Source organism: Sceloporus undulatus, chromosome 11 (assembly GCF_019175285.1).
Source record: "Sceloporus undulatus isolate JIND9_A2432 ecotype Alabama chromosome 11, SceUnd_v1.1, whole genome shotgun sequence".
NCBI classification, from domain to species: Eukaryota; Metazoa; Chordata; class Lepidosauria; order Squamata; family Phrynosomatidae; genus Sceloporus; species Sceloporus undulatus.
Window position 1 is genome coordinate 11,024,254 of NC_056532.1, and position 12,496 is coordinate 11,036,749.

General features: G+C 42.0%; 1 protein-coding gene across 2 annotated transcripts; it reads right to left on the minus strand.

Annotated features, from left to right (window-relative positions):
• Nucleotides 1–935: 935 nt before the first annotated feature.
• MRPS23 (mitochondrial ribosomal protein S23) lies at nt 936–5,599 on the minus strand. Of its 2 annotated transcripts, XM_042442680.1 has the most exons (5): nt 5,456–5,599; nt 4,317–4,493; nt 3,513–3,590; nt 3,310–3,433; nt 936–1,581 (listed from the first exon to the last, which is right to left on the minus strand). In XM_042442680.1, the coding sequence occupies exons 2-5, from the start codon at nt 4,463–4,465 to the stop codon at nt 1,441–1,443; spliced, it is 492 nt and encodes a 163-aa protein (XP_042298614.1). In that variant the 5' UTR covers nt 4,466–4,493; nt 5,456–5,599; the 3' UTR covers nt 936–1,440. The 2 variants fall into 2 exon arrangements, with proteins under 2 accessions (XP_042298614.1, XP_042298615.1); XM_042442681.1 differs by lacking the exon at nt 3,513–3,590.
• Nucleotides 5,600–12,496: the final 6,897 nt, after the last annotated feature.

The following is a 12,496-nucleotide window of genomic DNA, read 5'->3' on the forward strand; positions in this document are numbered from 1 at the left end:
CAATACAAAAAAATTCAAAGCAATGAACAAGGTTTAAAGTTCGACAGAATGATATGTTATGGAGATGTGCAAAAGAGAGTGGAGCAGAAGAAGCAAAGACTGCATTAAAAAGGAGTGGAAGCAGTGACACCTTCAAGCTAGGCATGAGAAGTCAGTCCCAACATGTTATACTTAGAGAGATACACAAAGAATTGCCACTGTAATTGAGTAAGTCCATGACTAGTACCATACATAGGTTTTGAGCCTGTACCAAAGTTGCAGGGGCAAGCGAACATAATCCCCTGCCCTTGGAAAGCAGCAGCAGTTGTTCGGTTCTGTCTGCATCTTCCCAATACAATCTATGCATTTGTCCCTGTTTTCTATGACTCTGTGCCAGAGATGGAGAATGTGCGGCTGTCCAAATGCTGTTGGGCTGCAAGTCCCTTCAACCTTTGCCAAAGGGAGTTGCACTCCAATAGCTTCACATTCCTCAGTATTTCTCTATGTACAGAATGTCTTTGAGGCAGAAAATACTCAGAATAAATACACACTGATCTGTAGCAAGAATTAAAGGGCAAACTCATCATCAGATTCAATCTACTGGTGAGGATAGAGCTGGAATTATAAGATACCATAAGGATCAGCATGAGCATAGTGGTTTGAGTGTTGGAGGATGACTCTGGAGGACCAAGGTTCGATTCCCAGCTCAGCCATGAAATCCACTGGTTATCTTGGGCAAGTCACTCTCTCAGCCTCAGAGGAAGGCAATGGCAAACCTCTCCTGAACAAACCCTGCCAAGATAACCTTGTGATAGGTTCGTCTCAGGGTTGCCATAAGTCAGGACCAACTTGAAGGCACACAACAACAGAGATCACATAGGTGGAGATGTTATTTCATTCCAACCAAAGCTTAGCCTGAGATTATCGCTAGCCTGAAATCACCCAGTGAGCAAACAGGGAGTTAGACTGGATTTATTTGGTATGACTTTGCCCATACAGAACCATCAGATATGTCCAGACGAGATGCACAGGTGCACTCTCTGTAAAGCAGGAAGAAAAGCAAAATCTCAGTCTGATCTTTCTTGATATCACATAGTTAATCAGGAATCCCACTTAATAATGGGACTTAATAATGTCTAGGTTTACAGCCTCAGTGACCAGACCATTCCACATGCCATTCAACTCCCCCATTGCAGAAGGATGTGTTTAATTACTGAACCCATTATTTTAAATGTGTACTTCAGTAGGTACAACTGTATATCGCCTACATTCTTCCACTCTGGAACTGAAGGCACATCACAAGGTTGTACAGCACACCAGTGGGAAAAAAGGAAGTGGGTTAAACACTTCCAGAATGTCACTTGTCCAGAATCTTGGCCCAGAATGTCACAAGTGTCACAGGCCAGACATTCAGTGGCACTTGACACTGTTTTAAAACCAAGACTGAGAAATGCCTAGCCCTTAGGATGACGGGGGGCCTTCCTTGGGCACCTCCTCCATGGGCTCAGGGTCCTGCTCTTGCGGGTTGTCTTGCATTTCCTGCAACATGCTTTGTAGTCTCAGTTCCAGCATAGGGTCCCTGGTCTTGGCTTCAGGTGTTACCTGTAGGTTAAAACAGAGCAGCAGCATAGTACGATAAGACCATCTTACCTTTGCAAACGTGCTGTGCATAAAGAGCTATTAGAGCCATTTTCAATCTCTTTTCCATGCCCTGTGGGCAGTGAATATATCCCCCCCACCCCAGCAAGGTACCATGTGTGCAACTGTGCAAATGGCCTTTTGAGAAGAAAACAACAAGCAAGGGACATCTCCTAAGACATCTCACAGCTGCCATCATGGTCTTGCTGGTCTGAATGACGGGCTTTGCACCTGGTATATGAGCTAGAAGAGAAACTCATATTTGTGCTTAAGGAAACACACAATAGGAAATCTCCTCCCTGCTCTTGATTCGCACCAGGACCAGAGATGGGGACAAAGTGTTAAAGCGCTCAAAGAGTCTCTGGGTCTTGACTCAAACTGTATAGTGGGAATATTCCTCCCTGTTTACTTCTAAAAAGCCATTCACATCCTTGTACTACTGCATGAAAGGCCCTTAGTCTGCAACCCAATAAGAAAATAATGGAACATAAGCCCTCATCGTGTCCCTGAGCATCTCTGCGATATAACATATTTTTTACAGTATGGTGGATAACCAAGGGAGTTGTCCCAGGGACATGTCAATTGTCTTCATTCTGGAATCGGACAACTGCTAGCGGGAAAGAGATAAAGGAAAAATGTGTGTCTGAATATAAACATGCCACTACCCCAACAACCATTTGAAAAGATTTGGTAGAGTGTGTGGTGAAATGAAGGAGAGTCAGTTGCCCAACCAAAGGTCATGCTGCCAGAGAGACGATGGGATGAACTAAGGCAATATCACAAGGAAGATTTGAACAGATTCGTAAGTTTCCATCTATCCTACAAAGTGATGCCTCATGATACTTAACAGTTACTAAGGTCTGTGGATTTAACCCATCCAATTTTCAAAGTAACTGCGTCAGAAACAAGCACCAGGGAGTCAAATTTGTTCCCGAAAATAAGTAGCTGCGGCCAAGCTAAAAGACAGTACACTGAATGCAAAATAACTAGCCCAAGCAGTTGGACTATGTGTGCAGTAGCAGAGAAGGATTTTCTCCCTCGTGATGCATTACTATGCTACATGCAGATGCCACATGTACAGGTTTAATCCAAGGGATTAAGGCTGAGAGGGGAGGCTAGAGAAAATTAATACATTATAGTCTCATACATGCTACAGAGCAAAGAAAATTTAAACACAACATAATCCGGTTCAGAGTTCATGTAAAAAAAGCCAGACCAATATTCCTTACTACTCAGAAGCAAATATGACTGACTTCAAGTGTACTTACTCCCAAGCAAGTATGCACAGGGGTGCAGCTTCATACTCTTGAGAAGTCAGTTTTATTGTTGCTATTACTGTTTACTCACAACAGGGCTATTTAAAAGATTATGAGAAACGTTTATCCTTCAACATATACACAATTATTGATCTACAGCTGAATAATCCTGTTGTCATATGTCCAGAAACCTCCCTTTTCTATTATTACCATCAACATCATCGCCTCCCTTTTGCAAGTCTGGGCCTGATAACATGCATTCTTCTCCTCTGTTCTTTATGATACCTTTGGTTTAACTGCTCTGGGATATTTGTGACACATTAGGTTTTGACCAAACACCCTGAACTATTGTATTAAAGCCATCCCCGCTAATAATTAGCCTTTTGCTTGTGAGCTGTATTCTACGCATTGTAGAACAACTTTTTACAACACTTACATTCCCTACTCCTTTTCTTCTTAAGAGAACTCCCTCTGCCAAGAGGGCCTTCCCTGTCTCTTCAAACAGCCTTTCATCATCCATTTCTCCTTGCTTCTGCAGTTCATTGTACTTCTCAACAAACCTGGAATGTAAGAAGACGGTGAAGAGCAGGCGAAGGAAACCATTTTCATTTCACGAACAGAAATTTGCTGTTCACCTACCTTTGGCAAGCAGATTTGAAGTTTAACCTGGAGAGCTCAAAGGCTCTTGGGCCACTTCCATAAGCTTCGTAAAATTTCCTAAATGAATAAGAAGTTTCAACTTGGGATTGATGCATACAAATGACTAAGACCGTCCCTTAAAACAAGACACTAGGTTCCCCTCCATAAGTAAGGGTTCTTTTTCTTATGGAGGTGCACTTTGGGACACTTCTTGTTTTGTGTCTTTGGGAGAGGTGAAGGCCTCAGAGGGTCAAGGACCTCCACAGTTAGAATGATAGAATCACAGAATCATAGAGTTGGAAGAGACCCCAAGAAGGGCCATCCAGTCCAACACCCTTCTTCCATGCAGGAACTCTCAATCAAAGCATCCTGACAGATGTCCATCCAGCCTCTGTTTAAAGACCTCCAAGGAAGGAGACTCCACTGCACTCTGAGGAAGGAATGTGTTACTCTCGAACTGCCCTTAGTGTCAGGAAGTTCCTCCTAATCTTGAGCTGGAATCTCTTTTCCTGGAGCTTGCATCCATTGCTCTGGGTCCTAGTCTCTGGAGCAGCATAAAACAAGCTTGCTCCCTCCTCAATGTGACATCCCTTCAAGTATTTAAACAGGGCTATCATATCTCCTCTTAACCTTCTCTTCTCCAGGCTAAACTTCCCAAGCTCCCTAAGCCTTTCCTTATAAGACCCTTCACCATTTTGGTAACATTCCTCTTATGTCAAGAGACCGCTCAGTACTATATCAGTTTCGCTTTATGCTTCTCGGCTGCTGCTACTGCAAGAGCAAGGAAGAGAGAAATAAACATACGCTCGGATTTTGTCCTCCGGGTACAAGATGGGAGGGACGAGGTCTTCCTCTTTGCTGTAGCGCGGGCAAGGGTTCCGATAGACAGGTTCCCTCAGCGGAGGGAAAGCAGCGTAAACGTCGTACCAGGTGGGCTTCTTGGCCTCAGGCATCACCCCTGAGCGCAGCAGGTCCCGCGTCCTAAAGATGGTGGAAAAGCACATAGAGAAAGTGAGAGTTCCTGCATGGCAGAATGGCCCTTGGGGTCCCTTCCAAATCTAGGATTCTATGAGAGAACAGCATCAGCCAAGGCACAAGACATAATCCAAAAGTAAGGGACGTGGATCCTGTGTCACAATGCCTTCGTTTCCATTCTGTGCTTGCGGTATTGTTTTAGATATGCTTCAGTTTTAGACCGGGCAGGTTGTTATTCTTATTTCGTTTTGATTTCTGCTGTGTCACCCTGTGCAAATCTACAGCATTCTAAAAGAAGCCTTAAATTGGTATACTATACCCCTTCAAATAAGTATATATATATAAACACGTTAATATATATATATATTATATTCCTTCAAATATTTATATCTATATAAAACAACACACACATATTAGATACCTTTAAATATTTAATTTAAAACACACTAAATATATACTATATCCCTTCAAATAAATTATAGCTGTATATATATAGATACACACACACATTAATATATATTATATTCCTTCAAATATTATATCTATATAACACATTAATATCAATAGAGATAATACATATATGTATTATATCCCTTCAATATATATATATATATATAGATGCACATTAATATATATCCTTCAAGTAGTTTTATAAATTATAATAAAACAAATTAAATACATATATTTTATCCCTTGAAATATTTATATATAAAAACAATATAAAATATCCTTTCAAATATTTATATAGAAACACATTAAAATATATATATTATATCCTTCAAATTTTAATATAAAAACACATTAAAACATATATGTTATATCCCTTCCAATACTTATATATAAACACATTATATATAACACACACACACACATATTATGCTTCAAATATTTATATAATATATAATATATATATATACACATTAACCCCCTTCTCTATTCTGCTCTCTTGGAAGAAAAGCCCTCCTCACCTGCTGAAACGGAGCCCAGCTTCTCCAAGCGGCTCCCTGCCATAACGCCTTCAGCCTGGACTAGGCCTCTCTTAGCAACCGGGCCCGGCCTTAGCAACCGCCGCCACCCGGAAGCGGAACAAGCCGAAGCCGAAGCCTCGCGAGATTTCTGGGCGGCGCGAACGCAGCGGAGCAGGAGACGCAGCTGCGAGCCGAAGCGAGGAAAGCGCGAGGGGCAGGCAGGCAGAAGCAATCGATGGAGGAGCAATGGAGCCTGAAGAATAAGGCCTCTCCAGAGAAGCGAGAGACAGGGAAAGGAGGAAGGAAGAGGAAGGAGAAAAAGAGAAAGAAAGAAGGAAAGAAAGAAGGATAGAAAGAAAGAAAAAAGAGAGAAGGAAACAAAAAAGAGGGAAGGAAGGAAGGAAAGAGGAAAGAAGAGAGAAAGAAAAGAGAAAGAAAGAAGGAACAGAGAAAGAAGATAGAAGAAAGAGAGAGGGAAGGGAAAAGAGGGAAGGAAAGAGAAGGAAGAAGGAGAAAGAGGAAGGAAAGAAGGTAACAGAGAAAGAAGGATAAGAAGGAAAAAAGAAAGACGGAAACAAAAGAGAAAGAAGAAGGAAGGAAGGGAAAGATGAAAAGACAAAGGAAAGTGAAGGGAAGGAAAAAGAAAGAAAGATGGGAAAAGAGAAGAAGTATGAAGTTAAGAAAGAAGAAAAAGAAGGAAGAAGAAAGAAAAGGAAGGAAAAGAGAAGAAGAAAGAAGGAAGAAGGAACAAAGAGAGAGAGAGAGAAAAAGGAGGAAGAATGAAGGACATGAAGAAGAGAAATAAAAAGAAGGAAACAAAGAAGAAAGAAAAAGGAAGAAGGAGTGAGGGAAACCTTTTCAAACCCAACTTCATACATGTTTAATTCTATTTTAATGCCCATTTTTTATGTTTTAACTGTCTTGTTTCTTTTAATTTGTAGCCACTTTGTTTCCCAATTTTAGGGAGGAAAGGGGGACAGTAGTAGTAGAATAAACAAACATCCCCCTTTCCCCCTCACAATACAATTTGGGGCTGGGCAATCCCTAGCCTTGTCATCCCAAAAATGTGAAACTTCCAAACTCGGTTTATTTCAACCGAGGTACAATAACCTCCAAAATCCATTAAACGGTGATCACTTTGTTGGCCAAATGGGGGCACAATGATTTAAATGTTGGTTTACGACTCCGAAGACCAGGGTTCGATTCCCAGTCTGGCCATGAAGCCCACTGGGACCCGGGGTCAAGTCACACTCTCTCAGCCTCAGATGAGGGCAATGGCAAAAAAAAAAAAAAAACACAATGAAGAAACTTGCCAAGAAAAAATCCCATGATTCATTTAGACTTGCCATAAGTTGGACACAACTTGAAGGCATACAACAAGGTTTAGTGTTGTCAAGCCACACTATTTCTACCATGTAGAGATTGGTCCTTTCACACTATGAAAGCAGTCACTGTGATTCTCTTTAATATGCAGTTTGGACACCATTAAGTCCTGTGGAATCCTGGGATTGTTAGTTTTAACCAGGTCTCGCCTCTCTGCCAAAGAGTGCAAACTACAACTCCCATAGAATGGAGCCAGGCCATTAAAGTGGACCACACTGCCTATGCCTACACTAAGATGCATCCTGACTCTTCTTATTTATATGTTTTCCCCCAATGTTTTAGTTTGGCTTTTTAAGTTATTGGAGGATGCTCAAAGATATAGCTGGGTTAGTCTGTGGGATCAGTATATAGAGATCATTCTGTAGCACCTTTGAGACACACTGAAAGGAAGACGTTGGCAGCATGAGCTTTCGTAGACTTCGCTCTACTTCCTCAGATGCATATTATGACTATATTATATTAAAAGATATAGCCATGTTAGCTGTAAATCAGTATGTGGAGAGATCTGTTGCACCTTGATACTCACAGAAAGAAAGAAGTTGGCAGCATCTTTCCTAGACATAAGTCTACTTCCTCAGAGCATTAGTGGAGTGGAAACAGGGACAATAATACATTGGACATCTCACATACCATGTCTCACCACACATGTCATCCCTGGTTTACACTCCACCAAATGCATCGGAGGAAGTATGTAGACTGAAGCTAGGGAAGCTCATGCTGCCAACTTCTTTCATTCATTTAGTCTCAGAGATGCGAGATACCCATGTTCCTTCATGGACGCCTTTCATATGCATCTAGAAGCATCTTAGTACACACAAAAACAGAGAGAAAAAGCCAGACTCTTCATTGACGCCTGTAACGATTCTTCTGTTGTGAGAAATTTGCTGCAAAAGTGTGCCACAAGATGCCACAAAGAGCACATCTATTTACATTTTTGCTGCACATAAGGGATGGTAAGGAAGCACTGGGTCTGCAGCCATATGGATGCAATCCTCGGCATATTTCAGAGCTTAGGACTTTGATTTGTGTTACGTTGCGATACATGTATGATGGATTCCCCAACCTGCCTCCTCAGATGTGCCTTCTTCCTAATGGGAAAAGCTGGTGGCGGCTGCCAATCTGTGGTGGCATATCCTTCTCACTTGTATCTTTGGAAACATAACTAAAAATGGTTGAATTCAAGACATAGCCATGTTAGTCGGAGAATCAGTACTTAGAGAGATCTTGCAGCACCTTGAGACGCTGAAAGAAACTGCCCCAATGAAAATAGTTCATGTTGACATTAAGCCAGAATGTGAAACTCACCATGAAAACAAGAAGCATATCCAGGAGATCGCCATGTTGGCTTACAACGAAGTACGATCACTCCAACATCTACAAAACAGCCATAACTTCTTGGCCAGCCAAAATGCACCAATGTCACAATGCAAACACTTTGCCGGATGGAGAAGGCAGTGAAGCTTGTTCACCATCATCGATTTTGTTCATTTTAATAATAATAATATAATTCTTATTTTATATACCGCTATCAAGATAATAGCGGTGAACAGCAAGTAAACTAATTAGCAGTAAGCTAATTTGCCCCCAACAGTCTGGGTACTCATTTTAGCGACCTCGGAAGGATGCAAGGCTAGTCGAGCTTGGGCCCTTTGCTGGTCTGAACTCGCAACCTTGTGGTTTTGAGTGAATGGCCAGTACAGCATTAACCACGGCGCCACCAGTGGTTGGACATAATGAGTTGCTGTTATTGTTTGTTGTTGATGTTTGTGCCTTCATTTCCGACTAAGGCAACCCTAAAGCAACCGATCATGGAGGTTTCTTGGCAAATTTCTTCAGAGGGGTTTGCCATTGCCATCCTCCAAGGCTGAGAGAGTGTGACTTGTTCAGGATCATCCAGTAGTTTCATGGCTGAACTGGAATCAAACCCTGGTCTATGGAGTTGTAGTCCAACCTCAAACCACGACGCCATACTGGTTTCCATTCAAGTTGGCCAATAAAGCCTGGATTTGGAGGTTATTAATGAAAGATTAATCTTACATGAGAGCCTGAGGGATGCAGCCTAAGTCAGAAACGATTTGAAGGCGCACGACAAGAATGTGTTTGTGATTTTTGTGCCTTTTCTTCAAGGTTATCTGACCTACTGTATGCGCCCGCCAGATGGCACGGGGCATAAGACTTCATGGCATGGCTCTCCTCATTCCTCCACCCTCTTGTCCCTTTGAGGAATGTGCAAAACCGCCTACATCAAGGTTACTGCAACAAGCACACAGTCGTCATGCTTCCTTCGTTTCCAGGAATCGGCGTCCTTAGAATACTAGTTCAGAGTCAATTCTCCTAAATTACAGAGAAGTCAACACAAACCCTTCATTCTCTGGCTAAAAAAGGGACTCCTGATCCCACTTGGACTACCTTGAATCATTTGTTGTTGTGGGCCTTCAAGCCTTTACAATTTACGGGGATCTGAAGGCGCAGTTGTGTGATGGTTTGAGTGTTAGACTATGACTCTGGAGAACAGGGTTCGAATTCCCACATGGCCATGAAATGTGTGACCCTGGGTAAGTCACACACACCAGCCTCAGAGGACGGCAATGGTGATCCCCATCTGAAGAACTTACCAAGAAAACCCTATGATAGGTTCGCCTACAGTCAATAAGTCAGAAAGACTTGAAGGCACACACAACAACCCATGATAGGTTCGCCTTAGGGTCGCCATAAGCAGAAATTTGGAGGCACACAACAACAACATCCTATGATAGATCCGCCTTAGGGTAGCCGTACGCCGGAAATGAGTGAGGCACACAACAACAACATAACAAGGCTATGGGTTTTTCTGGGGCTGAGAGTGTGTGATTCGCCCAGTGGGTTTCCAGGTTGAGGCAGGAATCGAACCCGATCTCTAGTCATAGTCCAACGTTCAAACCACTACACCGTGTTAACTCAAAGTGTGATCTTAAACAGTTGTCTACATTAAGTAGTAATTGATTTCTGATTTCTATGAATGGTTGTGAAAGCCAGAGAGTGAAGAATCAAACCCTAGTCCAGTGATGGTGAACCTATGGCACGCATGCCAGAGGTGGCACTCAGAGCCCTCTCTGTGGGCACATGTGCCATCGTCCCAGCACAGAGTTTTTGTTACTCGAAAAGGTTCGCCATCACGCCCTAGTCTCCAGAGTCGGAGTCCAACCTCAAACCACTTGCCATGATATATTAACAAAACCAAGTTTCCTAGAGTTTATGAAATCTTTTTTTAAGGGAAGAACAAATGTATTTTGACTGTTTCGTTTGATGTTCTTGTATTTCATGCTTTGTGCGCATGTGTTTTACCTAGTTTTTGTGAACCCTCAGCTACTACATACTGTAAAAAATATCAAATAAAGTAAATCAATAAGCAAGTTTCTCTTCTGGTAGAGACTGAGTTCAAGATCACAAAAATCATGCTAGCAATTGGTTCCCAGAGTCTTTGGGTCAAAGTGACAGCTGGCATTATGATAGTTGTTGTGTATGCCTTTTTTGAAACACTGCATATATAAAGTTGGTTGTGATGTAAACTGCATCTTCAATTCTCAAGTTGATGTATTTGAAAGCATATCTGGGGACCACCAAGAACGTTTTGCTGTTAGGTAAAACCTCAAGTCTCCCCTGTCCTTCCTTCAAAATCAAAGTGCATTGTACGCAAGGATGGCCGAGTTATCGCTGGCACCTAAGACAGAAAAATCTTCAAATCTTCTTCCACTGGAAGTTAAAAATACAATAAAAAGTAAATTAGTCATAGCTTTCCACATAGTACAGATGCAAACCGGGACCAAGGAACATCTGAGTGTGGTCAAGATGGCAAAAGTTATTCAGATATGACACACAAACTAGGAAAAGCTGGAGCAATTTCCTTTGGCCTGAATCTACACAGAAGGGCATGATTCTGTCCCTTTCTCTTCTCCCTGAATTAGCCAAGTACAAACTTATTTTGCAATTTGAACTTAATTGGAGCAATTGATGCAAACTGAGGACAAAAAGGAAAAGTGAAGGAGGAGAGAGAACTGGGACATTATAAAAATAGTTGGAAAGTGGGATGGCGGAGGATTAATCGAGACAGTCCTTGCCGAATCAAAACAGTTGGAGGGTATGGAATAGTAACTACTTACTATCTTACGATAACTTTACAACGTTCTCTGCATTCAAGTCTTTTGTATTTAGTCTGCAGTTGGTTTATCCAGCGGCTGAACAAGCATTCAAGCTGTAAAACCACATCTGCCTTTTCCAAAATACCCGAATTGTACTGCCGTCAGGTCCACCGCCCAGCGATAAGACTCAACGCCGTCGCACAACAACGGACAACAAGGGAGATCGCAAAGCACACAACCGTTAAGAGAGTAAAACAGGACTTTTATTAATGAATCACTATTAAACATCTTTTTAAGAAAAAACAATTATGATGGAAATAAATTCTAAAATAGCCACACTCACAAACATCACAGAAGTCTCTTTTAATCTCCTTTTTCCCCCCGTAGAGAAAGAAATACAACATTACGGAGGATTGTACATTGTTTGACTGAAGAAACAGCCTGGGGTTGGTGGCTACCTTGACGCCTTTAAAACGGCAAGAGTCAAAATGGGAGACGGAGTAGGAACATCTTCAGCTTCCTTCCTCTAGGATTTATCCCTTGGAGCATGGTAAGTGTGAGATTTTAAACATTTTCTCATACTACCTATCCCTGACGTTTCTAAATGTTGCCAGATTTCATACCCCCAACATTTCACTCAGAACATGTGTTATCTAAAACACAGTGTGTGACCAAGATGGCAAAGTGAGTAAGAAAGGACAGGCAGAGACTGTGGCAGTTTGCTTTTGCCTGAACCTCCTGGGAAGGTTCATTGAACCACATTGAATTCATTGGGTCCGGACTACTTTTGCACGATGAACTCAGTTTTGCAGCAACTGGAGTAGACTCAGAGCAAAGATGGAGGAGAAGAAAGAAACTGGGACATTATAAAAGCAGTTGAAAAAGCAGGATGGACAGAGGATGAATTGGGACTGTCCCTGCCAAATTGGGATATCTGGAGGAGATAAGACTTTTTAATTCTTTCTAGCTTTGTGGAGACTAATAAGCAACCATTTTTGGAATCTGTAGCAGATTGGTTTGCTAGTACAGGTTGAGCATCCTTCTATCCAAAATGCTTGGGAGCACAAACTGTTCTGTATTTTGGGGTGTTTGGATTTTGGAATACTTGTCCTTGCAATTCATAATAAGAAACAATGAGGCTGGAGAGAGACTGGGGAATCTATGAAAGGTGGAAAGGTGTGGGTTGTGCCCAATTTACCCATCTAGGCCTGTACAGACGCAAAATAAAGCTGCTTGGGGTCTCTTTGGAGACATGCTATTTAAATGAGCATGGGTCCTAAGAGTCCGGAGGTTGCACCAAAGCCACACTCCATTCCAATAACATGGAGTGCAGCTTTGGTGCAGCTTCCGATTCTTAGGATGCATGCATCATTTAAATAGCATACCTCCAAAGAACCAAGCAGCTTTATTTTGGCAGCTGTAACAGGCCTCAGTGTCTCTTCCCAGCCTTGCAAATACAATACAGGTACATATTACCCAATTTTATTTATTATTAGGCATTTATACCCCGTCTTCAGCCCTAAAGGCTATCAAGAGCCTA